The following is a 24,616-nucleotide window of genomic DNA, read 5'->3' as shown; positions in this document are numbered from 1 at the left end:
TCTCCGATCACATCTATTCTCACTTTTTAAACAACTTGAGGGGGTTGAAGGGCTACTGTTGTTTTAACTTTAAAAAACACGCTTGCAATGTCCTGTACAAACATTTATTTAATGGTCGTTCTAGGTATTTGGAACAATGCAGTTACTATTTCAAAGTAAAGATGTACAACTATAAACAATGTCACTGATATATCAACTAGGATCCAAACTTAATGAAAAACATTTCATATGCAGAAATTAAAGTCTGTTTTGGAACGTACATACAATAGTAAAGTTGTATTGAACTATGCTCAACCCTTGTGCAAGTGGATGATTGTTCAGCGCTTGAGTTATGTCCAGTGTTCTGTTCCATTACTTTATGAACAGCAAACAATATTTTTCGCATACAGAAATGGGGCTTTCAAGATTACAAAAAATAAAGAAAAAAACCTGAGAATTTGAATATATTTGCATATTTTACTCTATATAAAGTAGGACGTTCTGTACAGACCTGTCTGAACCAAACCAAAGATCTTAACGCCTTCTCATAAATGACTGTTTATGAAAAGGCACAGATTTTAATACTTAAAATAGGTTTTGTGTTCCTGCCTTGTTTTAAAAATCACTTAAGTATGGTTGCCAACTTGTGTACCTGTGTTTCTACACTAAATGAATGTAGCTGATAATGTATTGAATGTACAGTTACTATACAATTAATACACTCAGGGTTCTGCTTTGAGCTTTTGATATCTAATGACCTCTTTGTTACCCGGTCAACTGTATTGCACATCAAGAGAGGAACATTAAAATAACATTCTTTAATGTACAATATTCCCATCCAGTCAAGCTGACATCTTGTAGAAATAAAGTGCCATTTCCTTCATCCAGCAGAGGGCATAGTTGATTTACTATGGCTGTCAGGTTTCCCTCAGCTGATTCTGATTTGAAGGCAACTCAAACAATGATCTTTCCTTACTGTTATACAGATTCACTGATGTGGAGAGCTGCCCACAGCAGTAACCATGCTAAACTATGTTAAAGAATGTATGTAGTATTTTTTTTTGCAGACTATAGCTCAACTTTAAAATGATGCAAATGGAAACACTTGAACCTGTGTTTCACTGAAACGGACATGCTCATATAGATATCAGAATATTTAGTACTGACTTATTTTATTTTGGTGCGTTTTTTTTCTCTCTCTCTTTTCTATTAATTTCCCAACGGGATGATTAAAGATAAAAATTGGATTTGATTTGATCCACATATGCAGAAAGAACTGAAAATCGTGTTGCTTCACATATGACCGCTGAGGAATAATATCAAATGAAGGCATAGTTTGATCAAAAATATTATTTCAAGTCAAATGCTGACTGCCAAATTACGCTGGTAGCATTTTGGTCAGAACTATTAAACAAACCCAACACAAATGTTACAGTATTGTGAATGCACAACAACTGCTCAGTGGCCTGTAAATGACAATGAACCATTTGTGGTATCTTATCACAGTTGTCTGAATCGGTCTATGATTCAAAAGATATATGATTCTGCTTACTAATACTTCACATGGAGGGTCTTACTGTTAAAAAATAATGATAGAATAATAAGAGTATGCTTTGTTTTTTAATGTCCTCCCTCTGTATGAATGTCACTAAGCTCTTGAATTTGAGTGCAGACCTTCTCTCTCAGGATCATAAAGTCAATCTCTGCGGCTATGCAGTCCGGAGAAAGACAAAAGGAAATCCCCTTCACTACATCAGTATGCTTTTTTTCTGTCCACATACTTTGATGCATTCGTTCTGTGAACATGTTAATGCAACACATCGCATCACATGCTAGATTCACACGGTGGTGAGCGGCCTCCCTCCCCTGAAGACTTGAGAATATCAGGTGAAAGGAGGTGGTTGTCCACCTTCTGTCCACTTTGAATGTTGTCTTCTGCTCCAATGGCACCAACCGTGGAAAATGCACAGTTTGGTGCACTTTTAGGGGAGGTGGGAGTAACTGCGGCTCTATCGACGTGGTTTCTCCCTCTTTGGCTTTCAGAAGATGACAGGCTGAAACCTGGAGAGCTTGTGGCTCCATCTCCTTCAAAGCCTTTCCCTGGGGATCTGGGAGTGTGCCGAGGAGAACCCACCAACAGTAATGGATCAGATACCGGTAGCTTTGGTGTCGGTGTGGCTGCGTCATCCGTCACGACTAAGTGCAAATTGGAAACCCCTTCGTCTGCAGATTCTGTAAAGTTCACTTTGAGTCCCTTCGCTTTGACTTGGTTTCCTCGTGGGGGGCTCCGGATGTTTTCATCACTCGGATCAAAGCTTTGGTTCTCCTCACCCTGTGACATGGCGCTGCTGTCTGACTTGCACTGGACAAACTCATAGAGGCCTTCTTTGATGATCGCGGGCTGCTTTGCTTTCTCAGGAGCCCGTTTCTCCAGGGAGGTGATCTGGCTGAGGTCGAGCGGCGGAGGAGCACGTGGGTGCCTTGTCTGCGCTCCTGCCAAATTTGGCAGTAGCGCGCTTCTCTCTACCTCACTGATGTCTGTGGCACAGCTGGCGAAACTGTCAACGCTGGACAGGCTTCTTATCTCAGTGTTGGGTCTCTCTTTGTGCCGTGGTTCACGCTGCACTACTTTCATCTCCATCTCTTCTTCTCTTCCAACAGTGATCGCTTTGGAAGCCGATTGTCCGCTGCTGCTCACGGATGAGGCAGCCGTCATCTGGTTGTACATTTGCTCAAGGGATTTCGCGTTCAGATGCTGAGGGCTTGAAGTAGGTTTGAATAATCGTTCTGGAGAAGCCAACTGACCTATTTCTTGATATTTCGAGTCAGGGTTTGGGTTCTTTGGATAGTTCCAGCGACTGGGTGAAAGATGATTGTCTGCGCCCTTGTCCTCATTCTTTTCTATCACAACATCCAATAGCTCCATATTGCGAGCGAAAGCATCTTTCAGGTTCATAGATACAATGCTCCCGTTCCTCTTGGCCCTCTCAAGTGCTTCTCTTCGTTTGATAGCCTTTTCTTGTCGCTTCTGCTCTTTGTAGAACTCGGAGAAGTTGTTCACAATAATGGGAATGGGCAGAGCAATCACTAACACACCAGCGATACAACAGAGACCACCCACTATTTTGCCCAAAAGGGTTTGGGGATAGATATCCCCATAGCCTACAGTTGTCATGGTAATTGTTGCCCACCAGAATGAAGCAGGAATACTGGTGAATTTCGTAGCATCTTCATCTTTCTCAGCAAAGAACACCAAACTGGAGAAGATCATGATGCCCATGGCTAAAAACAATATCAGAAGCCCAAGTTCATTGTAGCTTCTTCTAAGAGTGAACCCAAGAGACTGGAGACCAGTCGAGTGTCTCGCGAGTTTCAGAATTCGCAGGATTCTCATGATCCGGAAGATTTGAACTACCCTGCGCACATTCTGGAACTGGAGGACACTCTTGTTGGATTCGGTGAGGAATATTGTGACGTAATAAGGAAGGATAGCCAGCAGGTCGATCACATTCAGAGGCCCTTTGAAGAACTTCCACTTGTTGGGTGAAGACAAAAATCGCAGAAGGTACTCCATAGTGAACCAGGCGATGCAAATGGCTTCAACATGGGCCAGGTTCGGGTTGTCGTTGGATTGGCCGAATTCATCAGTCACTTGTAACTCCGGCAGGGTGTTCAGTGACAGTGCAATGGTTGAAAGGATGATGAACAGAATTGATATTATGGCCAAAATCTGCAACAGATAAAAAAGAGGAGAGCATTTAGTGACGTAACATAATTCACACCAACATGCCCAAATAATTGTGACCACTGTATCATTCAGAATAAACATAAATCCACATATCAAAATTTACAGTGCTACTTAAGTCAATGTGTTCAAAAGGTCATTCTGTAATTGTAAAACTCAAAAAAAAAAAAAAAAAAAAAAAAAAAATTGGAATATATAATAATAATGCAAAGGCCAGTGGGACTAAGAGCAAACAAAATGAGAGACTGAAAGAGACTTATTAGGATAATGTGATCTGCATCGTCTGTTCTCTCATTCTCCTACCGCACATCAATTCACAAATGGCTTTGAACAGCACTTATTGATCAGCTACTTTGTTAGAATATGGAGGTTGTCCTGTAATTTTATCTAAATCATCTTGCAAGGTAATCAAATAACCCTGATCAGACTGAGTTACTTGTCTGGCTATTATATTGCATTTCATCAAATTTGCCTGTTTGCTGCATCACAGGCAGAAGAAACATCACATTCTCAGAAAAAAAACAAGCATTAACAATGCAAAACGTGTAAAATGTACGTATGACAAAGTCAATCTGTGAATGCTATCCAGGTAGGCATTAGATCTGCAGAAATGTTGGGATAAAGTTATCTTACTTCCATTTATCAATGTCAAGAAATTTATTAATTATACTTTAGGAAAAGGTACTAATTGAGTTCCTAAGTTTCAACTGAAAAATTTACATTGATCGTGAAATGTTGATAAATTGAGCCTTAACATGCTTTAAGATTCCTGTATCAATTTTAGGCCTCTTCAAAAATCCTTAAGTTATGTAAAATGGTTTCCATGATGCCATCAGCTTCCAGTTACACCACCCGTCTACTTACTTTCATTACTTTTTTACTTTCATGCTTTAATAAGAAGTTAGAAGGTACACACTGTATAGTTTATAGTCAAATATTCCAAGTTTTAGGGAACTCATTTAGATTATTGTCATTACTCCCTTATGAATTCTAATCTCATCCTCAAAAAAATAAACTGTGATGTACTACAAAAGACGGCGAGCAATAGATCGAGAAACTGTTACTCGTTCCCTGGAACTGAATTAAGAAGGGATTAATACTGACCCTGGATGAGGAAAAAAACGGCTGACCTTGACAATGTCCTGTCATTGTGGGAGGTGTAAAATCCCTTATGAAAGCAATGTCAAGACACACTTTTACATATTCAGCACATTTTATCAACTTCATGATATAACACCAGAATGAATTACACCACAGACAAATATGAAGTTATATTAAGACCAATCTGAAATGTTCACATTTTAAGACTAATCCAAATTGATCACACTTCCTGAAAATATATCATGCGCTAAGGAATGGACAATTTCACCAATTTCACTGTGACGCAATGTGTCAGCCAGATGTCCTTTACTAGAATGCTTAATATTACAATGTTTAAGGAAAACTAAAGAGATTACAGGTTGATTCTTCCCTTGTGGGGGGAGGGGAAAGACTGAGTAACTGCTCCTAACCTTTCTATATCCTTACTATAGATAGAAACTCAATCCTATTACAATTATCCTGAAATGTCCTCCCACACAGACGACAATGTGAACACCTTTCCAAAGGTCCATACAGTTCTCAAACAAGAGTGAAAAATGTTCTGATGCAGTATCAGTAACAATAACATTACATTACAATGAATGCTTTTATAGAGAAGGTCAATTCAAAAGTCTTGGGGGCTTGAAAGATGCAGTGAATGGTTAACCAACAATGGATCTGTCAACTATGCAAGAAAAGCCTATAAAATGGCAAAACTGTAAATGACCTAACCAGCATCTAAACAGAGGAACCTTGCCTGCTACAATGTTATTTGTGTAGTAAATCAGAGCGCTTTGTTGTTATCGATTACTCAAGTATTGAGTGTCGCTAGAGCACGTTAAACAACTGGTGAGCCAGGCTAAACAAATGTCGGGGGGGACAGGGAGGCACAATATTTGACATTGTGTAATGCACCAGAAGTATAAGAAAAGGACTCTGAATAGCCATTGCATGACACAGGGATTGTCCCACCAGGTAGGGTTGAGTAGCATCTGGTCTGACTGCGACCAAGAAACCTAAAGTCCAGTCAGAGGTTGACCCAAAAGAAGCTGATTTAATCCCTGGGGAGAGGGTCAGTGAGGTAACTCTACAGGACGTGTTATATTTCATCCAACTGAAATCCTATTCATTTTGTGTGCTTTCTTTCTTGTAAGAAAATGCTTTAGGAAAATTAGGTAATTTAATCACACTGAAGTCTTTTGAACTCTATCTTTCCAACATTACTACATTATAATATATTTCCAGCTATCATACTGAACATGCTGAAAATCTGTCCACCAGGTGACTGTATACGAGTTCACTGTAAACATTTTTAAAGTTAAAACAATAACTACAAAAAACAAACAAAAAACAATAAAAACATAACGTTAAAAACAAAAAAATACAGTATAAAACATTCAGTGCGCATTGGTAATAACAAAAATAAAAAGAATAAACTAACTTTCTAAATGAATAAAATCTGGGTATGCACCTTTATCTATATATTATTGGTTACTCAAACTATCATTTAGCAATATTTATGTTTTAATAATGTTTTACTGTAAAAGTGTACTTTTTTTGGTAATTCCTCCTTCTGAATAATATTTTGATGACACTTTACACCAATGTATTGTCTTTTAAATTATATGATTTGCCACGCATAAATATAAATGTAAATATAAATGTAACTTAAATTACAATAACAATTATAACAATTAACAAATGTCAACTAAATAATTTTTACCTTGTTTTTCTATTTAAATTACTGAACTTCTTCCATGTATACATGCTACCATTAAAAAGAGCTGCTCGTTTAACTACTTTGAAATTTTCTAAAAACATTACAGTCACCCTGCTATTATCAGCTGTGTCAGACATTTAATGGCTGATGGAATGGCACTAAAATCAGAGCAATGTTCTGACTTTATGGTGACTTAAAGTTTGAAGGACACAAATTCCCAGCATGAGGTGTAGCTGCGGTCAGCTCATTAATCAGTTTCACTGAGGTTCTGGGAAAAACATTTATATCAAGGTATGTCATACAGGCCACAGTTTAATGCCTCTGCTGACACATGCAGTAGGGCTGTATTTGTTCTCAACGCAAGAGAGACAGGAGCGATAAGTAGTGAAGGAGAAAGGAAGGAGGATTAGTTAAATGTCCTCATCAGTGGATCTGCATAAACGTGATTACATGGGCAGTGATCTCAACACAGGGAGATGTCTGGCATTGGGCCAGGGCTTATGCGTATAGGGAAGCACAGGAACACCAAGAGATCCTTCAAGTCACCTAACCCTAATTTAATTCTGTCTTAGAGAAAGGGTACTATCTTGCTGATGTCACAAAGACTTTTGTTTACATTTGTTTAAAGTTTTCTTTCAGGGACATTTAGAATCATTGCTATGTGCTTATTTTATTTTCAGAATGACATTTTAAAATTTTTACAATTTTTCCATGTTTAAGTGCTTTAATCAGGTTCCCGGTGCATCTACTAACCCAGAAAACATGAAAAAGGGCAACCTAGTAAACTTTGGTAAGCTTTTCTCTGCAAATAAAGTGAACAAACAGGATGCTCAGAATTTACTCCCTTAGTGACATAGGAAGGGCAACTTATTATAATATAACCGCCCCTTAATCTGCACATTGCCACCCATAGTGCTGCTGTCACTTAATACAAGGATCTAATATAAACATGCAATTTCTTTTCTAAGTTTTTGCCTTTACAGACATAACCGACTATGTTTTTGTAACTTATATGTATTTTTAACATACACTTAAGCGCAATAAGATATGAAAGAGAAATACAGATTTCTGGCATGAAACTCTGATGGCGCAGTCCAATAGGTCTAACTCAATCTGATGTAATGATATCATTATCACATGGCACAGCTGATTGGTTCTCTCCTGCATTGGTAGCCAATGAGCTCGCTGCTCAATATTCAAATATATGACTAGAGCTTGCCGTAGCAGTGCAGCTTGCTTCTGAAACCCTTCACCTTCCCCAGCTCCACCTGTATAGATTCGCTACGAGGTGATTCATGTATGCTATGGGGTTATTTCATGTATGTTATATTTGCAGCAGCAATATTTTTTACATGCTCACAGCAGTACATGTTGTGGATGTACTGGCAGTAGAAAGTTTCGGCACTTGCTCTGCTGCAGAAGCAGTAGCAGCAGCAGCAGCGTAGCAGATCTATTCAGCCAAGACCAGATACACTGACATTGTCATGTACATTACCATGCCAATCCCTCCGAGAGTTGTCATGACAGAACTCAATTTACTGCTCATATGTTGTGTGACAGCTGCTTTCTGTACATGTGCTTTGGATGTTTAAACTTATATGACTTTAAAAAAATATTGATTTAAGTTTAAATTATTTGAGTTGTCTATCACAATGTAGAAAACAATCGATAACAAGATGAACACTGCACCAATATTACAGTAACATTGATACTTAAGTAATTTTTTCCACAATTTAACTGCGACACAAGACTGTGCCGTTTGCATTTGTATGAAATGAAAGAGTGAATCTACAGAGTGATAAAAGAGACGTGACAGTAGCACCAGTTTCATTTACTGAGATGAGCAGAAAAATCTATAGCATTGCCTTGCATTATGGCAAATATTAGGAAATATCTGACAGGTAGATGGTGCTATAGACCAGAACCGAGAATTGCATGGAACAAATGTAATGCATTAAAACACATAAATCAATTTGTCTTTAGTGTATAATGTTACATGATCTTGTATCCCCTTTCATGGAGTTGCAGTATCTCACATCAGTATCAAATATGTAGAATTTCAAGAGACTGCAAAACCAACAATGTACATGAGCAGAATGTGACATTTTTAAACAGTAGAAAAGATTGTAAAGTGAGGGTGAAATGAAACATGAGACAAGTTTAGGTATCTACTAGACTGTGGAGTGGTGCTGGAACATCTGGCATTTATGGTGACTTTGGCCAAATTTTCACTGCCCACAGAATCATTGTCTTGGCATATAAATGGAAAAAATGTTTACTGGCTAAACATGAGGATTTGCCTTTTAATCTGCAGGGTGAGGTGGATTTACCTGTATTTCAAAAAGTGGAAAGTTCTTGAGTTACAGAGAAACATGATTTTTTTTCTATGAAAAGATTATGAATGAGATTTTTACTGCAAGAAAAAATAGATATTTGTTAACGCTGATTCACGAGCAGCACCATGGACAGCTCCTTCACTCTAAACACCACTAATACAGCAAACAGCCAGTGATTCAGGAATTAAAGTGTTAAATCCATCTTTTTTTATCTGCGGACCTTGGTCGGATGCTTGAATGACTCAGTAATGTGTTCTCTCAGAAACAATTACAACAGGCCAAGCTTTCAGCTCTTCTGTTTGTTTGTTTGTTTGCACAAGCAATATTGGCATCTATTGCTTGACAGGCCTTGTTTTCTCTCTACTGATGTAAGAGAGATAATACATTTTTTATAAAATGTAACTTTAACTGTAATGCAGTGTAAAATACAACTCTTCAGAAGACACCTCTATTCCTGAGAGGAAGTGAAGGTTAAATTATTTCTGGAGAACAACTGTTATCATTGCAGCCATGAGAGGAAGAAGAAACTCTGTATGGAAACCCAAGAACGTCTTGATCGATACTGAAAGGTTATTTATAAAAGAATGTCATGGGATCTGTTTGATTGCGTATTTTTTTATTTTTTTTTTACAATTTGGAGCTTAACTCCCACATTTGTCAAGTAGCTTTTGCTGAGTAAGAGACACACTATCCTCCTCTATAATGCACAATGGAGTGTCCATGAGCATGCAAAACTTATAGATGTTCCAACATAAATTAAACCAGCTGAACTACAAGATAGTAAGATGACAACTCTGTCTTTGACAGTGTCTTTGCATGAGCGGGGGTGGGAGGAAGCAGGGGGTTGTGATTATAGTGATTAGTCAATAATGTGGCCTTGATGACTGCTTGTGATTTACAGGCTAGCCCTCAGCCTACCACTTACTCACATGCAAAATATTCAGCCTCACATGTGGAGCTGGCAGGCAATCTCTACTTAAACACAGTGTACAGCCTGGTATTCAGTGTGTCCAACTGCCACTGACTATTTTTAACACAATCTGCCCAAAAGATATCTGCCCTCATACCAGATCAACAAGAATTTGTCCAACATTTGACCCCCAAAAAGCATCCGCAGAACGGAAATCACAACTGGGTTCAAGGTGAGGTTGGGCTCAGAGGATAAAACTCTAAGTCTTATCCTACAAGACTGGCAGTGCTCCTGCCCGTGGCAGGGTTTTAGCTCTTGTGGGTTGGGCAGGTGGAGCTAATAGCATGCATTTTGTTGTCACACTGTATGAAAAGCACACAGATTGCCTAAGAAAGAGCATCATTAGCACAACAGCATGAGATCTGATCTGCTTATACAAAATTACACAATAATGACCTAAACTGAGTCTATAGACACATGGCAATGAAAAATAATCCAATTACTTGATCACTGATCCAAAAGTCAATATAGATTATAACGTAGAGACGGGGAAATCTTATACATGCCCATACCCTCCGTCAAAATAAATGAACAATTACTTCAGAAATATCACTGCATTTTTCATCTGATATTTGTTCAGCAACATTCAGCATTTTAATAACTCTAGTTTTTAATTATATTCTTATTGACTATTCTGATATAAATGTAATATTCTACTAACATTCTTAGTATTGATCAACCTCACATAAATGATTTTGTCTGGTGACCTTCAACTTTGTCATGTAAAAACATAAATTGTTTGTTTAGACTGTTTGGCAGATTTCATACTCATGTGCACCTCTGACATAAAGGTCATACGTGCTACAAAAATGATAGACACACCACGGATGGACTCTGTAGTTATTGATTGTAGTAGGTCACACTAGATTAGTAATTGGCTTTAACCCTCAATGAAGCTTGAATTACAGGATCTGGGGCCAGTTGCATAAACTTAGGCACCATGTTAAGACTGTGTCTTAAGCACAAGTTTGACCAACTAGCAGTCTTACTTTTCCAATACAAATAAGCCAATCTATTCTATACTAAAATAACCTTTTCATAAATGAATTAAAGTTATGACAAGTCTTCAAGATGACAAATTTTTTAAGACTGGTCTAAACAGTTTATCCAACTGGCCCCAGATCGTGTCTAAAGCTTGTAGCAGACATCCACTAATTGGGCTTTTATCCATCACAGATGAATGAAAAGTGGAACTGTAGCTATTTTGTTTGCTCATTACTCCAATTAAAGATAAATCCCTTTAGGTTTCTCAGTGTTAACTACATAATTCTGTGACATTGTGGAGGATGGAAACTCCTCTGAGTCGACAGAGAGGCTAAAGGACTTGTTCCACTGTTCAACGCCCACATTAGGCCTTTGTACAGTAGTTGGCTCCCTTTGGGTCACAAACTCAACCCTTCCTTTTCAAAGCACTGGATTACATAACATGACAATTATTTTCAATTCAGAGATGTCTATTCTTATTTGAGGCTATCTCAACTTTTAAACTTCGTCTGAACTCTCACATGGATTTAATAACTGAACTGGAAGAATGTTTTGTCAATTTTTTTTCTTGATTTTGACAAAATCTATGAACATATATAGACTTGTTTTATATATATGAAACTTGTCTTTTTAATAATGTAATTAATACCATTAACTTATTTAAAATATAATAAAATAAAATTTAATTCAAAGTATATAGTTACTTAACACATTAAACATTTATCTGTCTCCTTAAAGCACACTATTCACGTGAAAATAGGTCTCCTTAGTCCATAATAAACATAAAAGGAGATCGATTTACCATACTCCCTCTGAAAGTACATTGAAAAAGAATGCCTTTACTGAAGTAGACAAAGGGTGAATTGTTTTAAAATGATTAATGCAATCTCACTATATTTAATAGAATCTAACAGACTCTTAAAAGAGTACTGGATGTGACCTTTACTCATCTTCACATTTACTTTGTCTGTTGACCTTCATGGATCTTGAAGTGATGGCTGAGAGGGGAATTCACTGGGTATCTCCTTGCACCCAGAGTCTCAGCCAAAACCCAGGCCTCTTTATTTAGTAACAGAACCTCCACAGACAAAGAGCTTTTCGTTCTTTTTCCCTTTCTGCCCCCCTCCCATCCATGCACTTGGTGCAGAGAATTTCCGCTCTGTCCACAGAGCTGAGAGCACAGACTATCATGTCATGATCAATTACAGTAAATACACATAAATTATTCACACCACACACATTTCAGATGAACAGTGATCCCATCAAAACAATCTGCAGTGAACACCTCTTTACAGATTATGATACCTGACAAGATGTCTATCAATATTAAGTATAATTCTTAGCTTTTCGAGATTTATAAAAATTCTATAAAAATCTTAATCTTAAGTAAAATTTATATTTGAGAATTAATTCGAAATTGCATTGAAATTAAAAACAAGTGTATATTTATGCACTTTAGTCATACATCTTGCATTATTTTTATGAAAACTATTTAAAAAATCATATTAAATAAATGAACTAAATAAAAACTTAATAAAAGGCGTTAAATGTTTATGCGAAGTGATATTTTAAATGAATATATTTGCATTTTTTAGAGTATGTTATATCTTAAATGTATTTGCTTAAGCATTTTAGTCATAGTCATGTATATAAAAGTGTCACTCAAAAGAGGGATGTTCGACAGGATGATTCATGTATTTTTGGGTCTCATGGAAAATAATAGATATATTTACATTGTAAAACTCTGATCTAAGGCACTTAATTTAATATTTTGAGTGGCATGATTGTTTTATTTTTTATTTTTAGCCAAAACTAGAAAATATTTGTTTGACATCCAAACGAAATTATCAAAACATCTCAAATGAGAGGACGATGAGAGGTACAATACAATACAAAATCAATCAAAATCAGTTCTTGAGGTACTAATTACCTTCATCCATTCTTATTCTGTATCATGATGTCTCTTTGCATTGCTTACTAAGGCTCAGGATGTTTACAGCACAAATGAAGGTGATGTGACAGACGAGCTCTTTAAAGGAGCTCGGCCTGGCCATGTGATGGAAAGGGTTAGAGTCCTCTGACCTTTTAAAAGGACATACACCACACAAGTCCTCTGAGATAAGTCAACGGGAAACTGGACAGTTAAACAAGAAGGAAAAACCCAAATACACCAGATTCCTCACTCCTCTGCCAGCACATCAAAAGATGGAGATGCCACAATTTTCTTTTCTTTAAGACAAGAAAATGGCTGGTTAAAATGTTAATTAAAAAAGTTCATGTACCCAGGTGATTCACAATGCTCATCCTGGCATTTTGAAACAACGGAAACAATGTGAAAAACTGAGCATTCCCTGCCGCACTTAATAACTTCCGCAGAGTGGAAAACTGCCTTCACTAATTGATTAACTGCTCTGATGAAACATGTGACCATGTTACACACTGTAGCCATAAGCCAGACAAGCCAGGGCCCTCAGTAGTCTATTTGTAGGAGCAGACTATGTAAATCACCAAAGGAGATTAAGTCCCCATTGCCTCACAGAGAGCAGTATATGCTGACCACTAAACTAGGCACTGTTCTCGTTAAGACCATCCCAACTGTTTATTTTCAGTTATTTAATATTTAAAAAAATATATTGGTATTTTATAATGTAACTATATACATTTTGTTTTAGCTTTAGCTACTCAATTTTATTCATTTTTGTAATAAAAAAAAAATGTTTGCCTTAAACATATTAAATAATTAAATTTTGCATTTACATGTACATTTGTACATTTAGTCATTTAGCAGATGCTTTTATCCAAAGCAACTTACAAATGAGGATAATGGAAGCAATCAGTTAGAGGTCTTTTTTTATATAATTGTATAATAAATGAAAAGAAAACAGATAGAATTCAAAAAGACTAGTTAGATTTATATATATATATAGAATAAAATTGTAAATATATACATGGGAATGTAATGAAACTTCTCATGCATCAAAGTAATGTATTACTTGCAATATTCTGCCGCAATCTTCCATCAACTTGCATTGGGAAATACCTACTCAGTAACCCACCAGTCATTTCCTGCTCAAAAGGCAGTGTCCAATAACCAAACCACTGAACCCACAGAAGTGAAGGTGGAGGTCAAGGTTAGGAACCATTTGCCATTAATCTTGCAGCTCGCATGCGATTATTTATGACTGGACCCCTGCAATGTAAAGGGATTTTGCTCTGTCCAAAATAGAAACCAGATCCAAGCATGAAAATCGAAAATTCAGAGCTACATTTATTACCAGGCAGTAAAGTGGGGTTTACTGAAGGGAACTGCTTTGTAATTTAATATACCGTTATACATTGTGAGCACATTTCTACCATAGCATCTAAATAGGTTTGTTGCAATCCTGCCAGTTTTTTTTTTTTTTTCATCTCAAACCTCCCTTCAGTGAACAGCAGTGATATGATAAACCGAACTAAGTTGAAGGTGATTTCAGTCAATACAAAGCTGCCTCTGGCCTGTCAGAACACACATTATAGCCTATAGGTGTAGGCTGAATGGATGCTGTGTGTATGTGCTGACTCACTCAAACGATTGACTGGCAACAAATCATAGTGGCAGTGACTCAACCTTCATCTTCCTCTCTGAGAGCAGAATGTGCTCGTCCACCTGCCCAGTCCCACTACCACACATAATGCTAATGTAAATCTGTTAAACACAGTTAATGAGAGTGAGAAGATGTACATTGACTTTCTGGTCAGGTAACTGTTGTTGACAAGTATGCCCAAGAGTTGACTGAAGCCGGCTAGTGGGAATGTTTATGAGTATTACCATCTGTTCTTTCTCTCCTCAAAACTTTCAGTGTGGCAGATCCAATTCTGCTCCAAATGTAAAGGTCTAATGTGATTTTGTGTGGCATCAAAGTTAATATATTTAAAATATAAAAAATATAAAAAGGTCAAATATAATCTATAATCATTTTATATATGATCAGCTTAATTAGAATGTTAGTTATCATAATTAAAATGCTGACATCGTAATTATTATCACAATGCAAAATGCAGTTATTATTCTATTATAGTGAGTTCTATCAAACCTAGTTATCAACTTTTTTCATTTCTTTAAAATGCGATTTTTTCCCCCCTGGAAAGTCTCTTTTCTCCAGAGGGCAAGAAAAAAAATCCTGTACATTAAAGCATTTCACTAATGGCTCTTCTGACTTCTTTCCCTCTCTGTATTCTGGGAAGTAGGCGATCTGTGTATTGGGACTGGGCAGTGAGTGGAGACAAAGCTCTTGAGCAGCTGTGAAAAAGCATTTTAATATTCTCAACAACCTTCTACCAGGACAATCTACTAATGTATTAGAAAATATAATTAGTCAAAACTTACTTAAATCTGCAATGGGAGATATTCAAAGCACCATCTTCACTTTTAACAGACCAAGCGGGTGTCTTTGTTTTATTGACTCTTTCTAAATTAAGTAACGCGTGCACATATCAGTCATCCATGCAGAATCTTACTGCATCGCAAAATACAGAGCAATAGCAAACATCTCCGATGGAAAATACAGCCCAAATAGTTTCACACTTGACATGCAGCACCATAAATCTTCCCTCCAGCAAACTATATACCACAAAAAATATGCCTCTTCTTTTGTGGCATAAAAGCCTAGGCTAATATGTCAATCACGACAGCCGGGGAAATGCATATTGGATGTGTGCATTTATGAATTCTTCTTTTGGTTTCATATTTTTTTATCGTATCACTTTTGGCGTCAGTCTCAGATTTTTGCAGTCCAAATTTTAACCTTGAATTTGCCCCTAGTCGTTGTAAAGTGAATTAATAATTCATTTCAAATCTAACCCTCTTCTGTTTTTTTTTAAGTGCTGGTTTGTTGATCCAATGTTCTCTCAGATGCTCAAATGGAACATCCTAAGTGGAAATGTCCTAAATTAATAATTAGCGTGGCCAATAACGAGATAATTAGTGCGGACATACTCTGATATTTTGTATTGTGTGTGTGTTGGCCATGTGGTTGCCCTACCTTGGCCGCTACAGAAGAGCTTGGTTTCTCCAGCAAATCCCAGAGCTTCTGCCTTTTGTCTGGACAGCAGCCCGTGTCCACCTGATCTCCTTCCTTCTCCCTGAGAGTTTCAGCCTCTCTCCTCAGCTCTTCATTCATCTGCTCCTTCTTCTGATGGTACCGTGCCTGGCAACACGACTCCAGATAGATCTCATCGATGCCCCAGTAGTCAAGCTCCTGACCAAAAGACAGAGCGCACATCTCTTCCATCATGTGTAGCTTGCCAGTTCGGTAAAAGTTTAAAATGGAGGAAAAGGCACCTGGGTGCCTGTCAAAGAAATACTCATTATCATTTAGACTGTAGTCGTCACAGATCTCCATTAAGGTTTCGTGGGTGTTGCAGTCTCTGAGTTTCCCCAGACGGGTTCGCGGCAGTCGGTCGAGGGTTCTCCATAGCACCTCATGGACCAGCCCACCCACATTAATCCGGACTCTTCTGGATCTGGCTTTTGTCCGGATAATGTCGATGGGTTCTGGCGGGAGTGAGCCCTGTGGCCGTGAGACCCTCTGAGCCCCAAAGGTTGCCCTTTCAGTCATGATTGTTACCACTCAAATGTTATGCTAATTCAGATGTCAATCAGGAGTACAATGATGAATCCACCTCAGACAAGGCCCTCCATGGTAGCACCTGAAAATCAAAGATATTTCAGGAGACCTTATCATGTAACATATACATAGGCATATGATTAGAAAAAATAAATGTGGATTTCTAAATAAAGCCATTAATATAATAAAAGTATCATTTTATGGAATTCAGTGCATTCAGATCTCCAACACTATAATGACCCTATTTTATGCTCCAAAAAATTAATGAACCAACAAACTTTGCAGACTAAAACAAGTCTCCAAAGCACACAGTTTTTAGAATTATGAAAGGATGAATCTTAACAAGGGTCCTGGACTGAAGTAGTTTTACTGTAATGGGGTCAATGAATTCATGCACAATATGACTTTAGATCTGCTGTGTAAACATGTTTTCAGCTTAGAAATAAAAAACGTTAAAGAAAAAAAAATTCTAGGTGGTGTAACTGTCCACAAATCAATAATAATAAAAAAGAATAAATACAAGTTCTGAAACAGTTTTTTTTAAATATTATAAATATTTGAAAACATTTTATTCAATAAATCAAAGTTCTTGTGGCATAACTAACTTGCAGGATGCCATTTGTTGTCATGTGACAAGAAAAACAGTGTGTGTCAAGGTCATTATGTTTTTTCATTTTACTTTTAAATATTCTGACATTTTCATGTGGAGGCATGTTTTGGAGTAACTTTGCGAAAAGTTCTTGATATTTGAACATTTATAATGATATTTGCAAAAACATCAATAACAAATACATATTTATTTTTGAAAATATCCTTATATTGTTTTATTATTATTCAACTTGACATTACCTTCACATTGCTAGTCAAGGTCATGTGTAATTAAGTTTTTTTTTTTTTTTTTTTTTTTTTTGTCAAGTTTGCAAACAAAAATGACATTTCTAAGAACTTAGCACATTGAAGCAATTTCCGTTTTTTTTTATCTCAAGTAAATTCAACAATGACAACTGAAATGTTCATGTGTATCATTTGGATGTCAAGTAGGCTATACTTTTGGCTCTGCCTCTGAGGACAGACGGTAATGCGATTGAGTATTTAACAATGTCTTGATGATAAATCCCGTAGGACTATTTAGCGGGCATCTCTTTTCCTTAAAAGACTTCGTAACAGCCGGCTATTTAAAACTCCCAGCCAGATAGAGAACTAGGCTACATAGGCCAACATTTCATAATGCTGCAGCGCTGCGAGTATCAGAACTATAATTTCCCGTTATGTAGTTTGCATGACTTAAACACAACTTAATAAGGTGCACGAGACGAGAGAAACAGAAAAATACTGACGTGATGCAAGTTTGTTACACAGCTAAAAATTTGATTCTCACTAAATTAGAAACTATTCAGTCTTCCCATCAATTGTTTCAGGTTTCCCCTTACAAACTTTGCATTTCAAGCTGTTCAGGTACATTCATCACACACTAATCCTTAATCAGGAAGGAAGAGGCTGTTCTTTCCAGTGCACCTGTTTCAGGACAGCTGATCAAACTCTTTTCTCACACAATGGTTCTTCAGCGGTTCTTAGATGGTCAAGGACCACTTTTGCTGTACAAACATCTCGAGGTGAAACTGCAAACTATCCAAACGACCTCTTTTAAAGCGAATAAAAGCAGCAAAATCTTACCTTCCCGCCGTTCACCTCTTGTTCCTTTACCTCTACAACCAAAAAGAATTAGCCTTTTATTTCCCGCTCCATCAGCTCAGGGAAGTGAGTCGTCTGTGGTACCCCTGCTGAAAGGACCGCAGTCGTACCTCTCCATTCTGTATGAACTCAATCTCACAAACAACTCGCGCGAATTAAGCACAAAAACGAAGTTTGGAGAGAAAAAAAACGAAACTGTTGATTATTCTCGCCACGAAGCCATGATAAAGTGTTGAAAGTCCAAAGCAGCACGTGTAAAAGACTGTCACGCGCAGCGCTCAACGGAGCATCGACTGAGCGGGAGTGTTCACGCCGCGCGCTGCATCACCACCCGGAGGTGAAGCCTAATTGGATTGAGCTGTACATCACCAAGGATAGCAGCAGCATCAGATGCCTCCGTCCCATACAGGAGTCAGTGTCACTGATCTCTAGCTCTCATAACAAGTTCAAACGAGGTGGGGACATGACACAATGGAACACGATGATCCACATTTGCAAAAGGCTTAATATAGAGCATATCAAGGGACCTGATAACATGTGCGTGGTATTTAAGATGATATTTAAAATTCTCATAGAGGATCTAATCAGGGATCGCTTCAGTGAAAAGATTTAGATCTATCCATCTATGGCAATATAATTTTCATATTCAGATCTTCAAAAGCAGGCATTTTCATACTAACATAAAACTTTTTAAAATCAATGACATAGCAAAATCGAAATCCTCTCTGCAGATCTTTAATGAGTTAAACACAAAACCTCTATTATGGCCATTAGTTGTAGCGTGGGGGAAAGTGCTGCATTTTAATTGGCCACTGGATGGGGATATGATCCTTCTTCTTCCTCTGCACTTTCTCTCACCCCTTCACCCTCCCTCCATTACACTGACTGTACTACTCAACATTTCTTGTCTGCATTCTTCAGGGCATCTTTAACTGAGCGGGACAATTGTTCCTTTGGGATTCACGCCATGCTCTATGTCAACAGATAAACTGTATCTTCCCTCCCACCCCCACCTTCCCTCCTTCTTCTGCTCGATACTGGACCCATCAAAACTCCTAATAGCAACAAATTCACAGTGGTGGACAAAGTACACAAATCAAGTACTTGAGTAAAAGTACAGATACATATGGTAAAATATTACTCCAGTAAAAGTAAAAGTACTCCTTTTTCAATTTTACTCAAGTGAAAGTACAAAAGTACTCAATTTTTTATGTACTTAAGTAAAAAAGTACTGCAAGATAGATGTTTGCAATTTTAGGCTACTTAATTTAATTTTATATTAGCACATTTTTTTATAATCCTACTGCTCATTTTTTCCAAAATAACCACTATATGGAGTCAAAATATATTTTTGTTGTTGATATGGACTACGCTAATGAGAGTAATGCTCACTGTGAAGTTTACACTGTGATGTACCTGAGAGAAAACAGAGATGACCATCTGATTTTCACCAGTAAGAAAAAAGTATTTTAAAGTTAGTTGTTTTACAGAACATCAAAGTTACAGTACAGACCAAAAGTTTGGAAAACTCATACAAAGAGTTTTCTTTATTTTCATGACTATGAAGATTGTATAGTCACACTGAAGGCATCAAGGGCTATTTGAGCAAGAAGGAGAGTGATGGGGTGCTGCGCCAGATGACCTGGCCTCCACAGTCACCAGACCTGAACCCAATCGAGATGGTTTAGGGGCGAGCTTGACCGCAGACAGAAGGCAAAAGGGCAACAAGTGCTACGCATCTCTCGGGGAACTCCTTCAAGACTGTTGGAAGACCATTTCAGGTGACTACCTCTTGAAGCTCATCGAGAGAATGCCAAGAGTGTGCAAAGCAGTAATCAAAGCAAAAGGTGGCTACTTTGAAGAACCTAGAATATGACATATTTTCAGTTGTTTCACACTTTTTTGTTATGTATATAATTCCATATATAATTCCACATGTGTTAATTCATAGTTTTGATGCCTTCAGTGTGAATCTACAATTTTCATAGTCATGAAAATAAAGAAAACTCTTTGAATGAGAAGGTGTGTCCAAACTTTTGGTCTGTACTGTATATATGACATGATAATAAGGCCTGAAGTTAGGAAGAACATTTTAAGGAAAAAAATAATAAAAAAAAAATCATAATGATTTTTTCCTTCTCAAATCTTGTCTGTGGTTTAAAAACACCCCTGGCCAAACGGGGTGCATCTCTTCCCACTTTGATAATTACTGTAGTTACCATGTTCTGAACATCACATCCTTTCTTTTCTAACCAGATGTAATATATATATATATATATATATATATATATATATATATATATATATGTGTGTGTGTGTGTGTGTGTGTGTGTGTGTGTGTGTGTGTGTGTGTGTGTGTGTGTGTGTGTGTGTGTGTGTGTGTGTGTGTGTGTGTGTGTGTGGCTGAATAAAAATATTTGGACATTTATAAAAATTACATCAACTTAGCACCAACAAGCTTGTTAGCTAGACAGTTAGCATCAGCTAACAATATTTACTTATTTTCAGTAGGATGAACATTCATGTCTGTCTACTCGTCTAGTTAATCCAAACAATATACATATGTATAACGTTACTGTTGATAAACAATATAAAAACAGACGTCACATAGGACATTTTAATAAAACTGTTAACATTACGGCAGCGGTGAATTTGAACATGCATGAGTTATTGTATTTAATCTGTGTTGTTTTAAGGTTTTTTTGTTGTTGTTGTTGTTGTTTTACCTAAAATTGATGTGTCTGCATCGTCTGCACTCGAGCATTTGAGTGTGCTTAAATAGATATCTCTTTACAACGGATTTAGTTCCCAAACAACTGACAGTTTTGACCTAAATATGATTTTCAGGTACAATAATTAATCCAAAATTTCGACATAACTTACTTTTAGCAACATCAGACGCACGCGCGCTCACAATATCTCCCGGTTCTTACTTCTGGGGACTCGCACTAAACGGTTCATTTGAATCAGTGAGTGATCGACTCCAGAAGAGCTGCAATCGGATCATTCTAATTCGTAAACGAATCGTTTGGTGCGATTCGCGATCCGATTTAAAAGTTTATTTTGAAAAGACTCAGTTCGTTCATGATGAATCAGACACCGCTTCTGAGTGTCGGAGCACGTGATATAGGGAGTAACGATATGTTTTATGAAATGTAGTGAAGTAAAAAGTACGATTTTATGCTTTGGAATGTAGTGAAGTAAAAGTAAAAGTTGCTCAAAATAAAACTACTCCAGTAAAGTACAGATACTTGAAAAATGTACTTGTAAAGCTACTCCGTTACTGTCCACCACTGCAAATTCATTAAAATACAACCAAACACTCACAGCCAATGGAGGTCAAGTGCAAAGTTTTGAGAAGCTATGGAAAGTAAGAAGCAGAAAGTCTTAAAGTCTCATGTCATGTTAAAATAAAAGTGTGAAATGTCTTTCAAATTTCTTTGAGCAAATGACTTTACAAATACAGAAAATTATTATTTTAACAATGCTACAGTTTTTACTTCTTTACCTGTTATTGGTAAACTATAGTTACCTTAGCATGATAAAAAATATATTATTATTATTTTAAATGATTACACACTGAGAACAATGATTCAATTATTAAATGATAACACACTGATCTATAATAGACATTTATACAAACCAGTGATTTAACATCACATAATATGTAACTCTACTGTAAAATTCAAGGAAAAAAAAATGCAGCTTTTCAGTAAATTATGGTTAAAATGATCTTTAATGATAAATAATGTAAAATAATGACATTATCTATGAGTGAAAAACAAACAGAAAAAATGACATTTTTAGAAGTCCCAGCATAGCACATCATTCTTTAGGCTATATTTTATTTAAATGTTTTTTTTCCTTATTGTTTTGTTATCATGAATATGTTTTTGTTACATTTAATGGTCAGATTTAAAATAATATACATTTTAGTGTTTTGTCCCATCTTCTCTCTCTAAAAAAAAAAGGCCACTAAGTGTAATATTGAAGTTATTTTTCAACTTGGGGTTTATTTTTGAAATGTGTATATATATATATATATATATATATATATATATATATATATATATATATATATATATATATATATATATAGTAGCTATATATCATTATTTTGCTTCAAACTACAAAGCTATTAGAGACTGGAAACAGTTTAAGGCTTTCCACTTTATGCCACCAGTGCCATTGGAACAAAACCTTCAAGCAGATGGTTACAATCTCTCTGGTCTGAGAGGTCACAGTCGCTCCCTCTCTCAAACTGTACAGCAGTGATTCACCAGTGGAATAGAAAGCTGGAAGGACCATAATGTCTTGAGTGATGATTCTGACAAACTGGAGAGGCAAACCTATTGTACTTGTAACAGTAGAGCCCCATGAGGTGGTGAGGTTTCACCCAAAGCTCTCACATCATTGAGACTCTGAAAGAAAATCAGAGATTATGGAGAGTAACTCAATACCACCCAGTCTCTGAAGAGAGAGAAAAGGCTTGTAATTAGTTAAAAAAAGATGGGGCGGCATGAAAAACATGATGTAAATATAAATATAAACTAAATATGTATATTATATATATAGTGGTATGGTACATATAAAAAATATTGTGATTATTGTGCTTAATTTAAAATCACAAAAATTATTTAGATCTTCTAATGCTTCCCTGTAAAATCCTGATGTGCCAGAAGTGCATGCAGTTCCTGTCCGTATCATGCATCCTGCAATTAGGAGCTGGATTGTCTCGGGAGGACCATTCCTATTGATTTAGAGCTGAGTGGTTGTTCTTGTCCTGCCATGATTAGAGTCTCTGTGCTTTCCACCGGTCCTGCTATTTTAAACCAGTTTCCTAAAGTCAGCCATACCAGCAATAGTATCTGGCAGTAGTTCCTCCCATTGAGAGGTTCCTCAGCCATTCTCAAATCTGCTGGTCCCTTAGAAATTCAAAACTGGAGGCCATGTGTCCGGACGGTGGTTTTGATGCTTAAAACTTTCTGAAGGCTTAGACCCATGTAAAAACTAACACAAATATGCATTTTAATCTTTGTAATTAAATATTTTTTAATTAAAATATGTTTTGATGTATGTGCAAAATTAGGAACATAAAGAACAAAAAATAATGGCAGTGAATCTAAAACACCTATATATACAGTTGTGCATGATTTTCTTTGTTCGTTGTGCTAAATACAATCACTGCTGGAAAGCAGTCAAATATGTGGAAGATGCTGGAATATCAAAGAATGTGCAGGAGCTGATTTTTTTCTGAAGAACAGCAGGCAGTTGAACTGTTCAGGACAAACAAGGGACTCTCTACTATCACGAAACATCATCCAGGAAATGACACACAGTATTAATATGTAAACTTTTGAACGGGGTCATTTTTATAAATTCAGTTATCATTTTATTATTCATTACATTTATATAGCGCTTTTGTAGGCACTCAAAGCGCTTTACATAGTCAGGGGGTATCTCCTCATCCACCACCAGTGTGCAGCATCCACCTGAATGATGCGACGGCAGCCATAGTGAGCCAGAATGGCCACCACACACCAGCTTACTGGTGGAGAGGAGACAGAGTGATGAAGCCAATCAGCGGATATGGGGATTGTTAGGAGGCCATGGTGGTCAGAGGCCAATGGGCGAATTTAGCCAGGATGCCGAGGTCACACCTCTACTCTTTTCGAAAGACATCCTGGGATTTTTAATGACCACAGAGAGTCAGGACCTCGGTTTAACATCTCATCCGAACGACGAGACTTTTTTTTTTTTGTCTTGTGGAGTATATATAAACATCCATTATGTGAAATAGCTTATGCAAGACAGTACAAAAAAAATAAATAAATAAAAATAACATGCAATTTTCATGATCCCTCTTATTTTATTAAAATTATGAACATTTTGCATAATCCTCAAGGGGTATGTAAACTTATGAGCAAATTAAACTTATTGTATCAGTTTAATTTGCATTAAACTGATACATTTTATAATACATTTTCTTGTTAAATGTACTCCAGTAATCTTTATACATTATATGTTTTTCACCATTAGATCATTAGATAGAAAACAATAAAACTAGCCAATTCTGTTTCTTAGCCCCCATCTGCAAATGTTTACAAATATGATAAGATCAGATCATAAAATCAATAATTATCATGTACTGTAACTAGATATTGAAACGTTATACCTTTTAATCTTATAACAGAAAGGAACTGAACTGTATTGGACCATTTGCAGTCAAGAGATTTTTATTTTTGCTTAGGTAACGCTAGGCAATCTTCATTATGTTGAAATAACATTAAACATTAAATTTGTGCTTTGAAGAAAAACACTTTGGTTTAGTGTTTGTAAGTAAAGCAACAATCTACACATGCTAATAATTAGATTAAACATAAGATGTTTGCTTTATTAACAAAAATAATCCTCACATGATTTGGTGGTTCTGCTCCAAATAACATGATTGTAATAAAACAATATCTACATAGTTTAGTTTTTGTCATATTTTGTAGGGAGATA

The 24,616-nt window shown here is 36.7% G+C and overlaps 1 protein-coding gene across 1 annotated transcript; it reads right to left on the bottom strand.

Moving 5' to 3' along the window:
* Window positions 1-90: 90 nt before the first annotated feature.
* On the bottom strand, window positions 91-18,380 carry LOC128029624 (potassium voltage-gated channel subfamily B member 2-like). The gene is made up of 3 exons (XM_052617402.1): window positions 18,095-18,380; window positions 15,836-16,502; window positions 91-3,709 (listed from the first exon to the last, which is right to left on the bottom strand). The coding sequence occupies exons 2-3, from the start codon at window positions 16,409-16,411 to the stop codon at window positions 1,805-1,807; spliced, it is 2,481 nt and encodes an 826-aa protein (XP_052473362.1). The 5' UTR covers window positions 16,412-16,502; window positions 18,095-18,380; the 3' UTR covers window positions 91-1,804.
* Window positions 18,381-24,616: the final 6,236 nt, after the last annotated feature.

Source organism: Carassius gibelio, chromosome A2 (genome assembly GCF_023724105.1).
Source record: "Carassius gibelio isolate Cgi1373 ecotype wild population from Czech Republic chromosome A2, carGib1.2-hapl.c, whole genome shotgun sequence".
Taxonomy (NCBI): Eukaryota; Metazoa; Chordata; class Actinopteri; order Cypriniformes; family Cyprinidae; genus Carassius; species Carassius gibelio.
The sequence above is the reverse complement of the archived record's forward strand: the minus strand, read 5'-3'. Positions and strand labels throughout refer to the sequence as shown.

Excerpts from the sequence above, each read along its gene's own strand:
- LOC128029624 (XM_052617402.1), bottom strand. The coding sequence starts at position 16,411 with ATGACTGAAAGGGCAACCTTTGGGGCTCAGAGGGTCTCACGGCCACAG. Across the intron at positions 3,710-15,835 it reads GCTCTTCTGTAGCGGCCAAG|ATTTTGGCCATAATATCAAT; the intron begins GTAGGGCAACCA and ends TATCTGTTGCAG.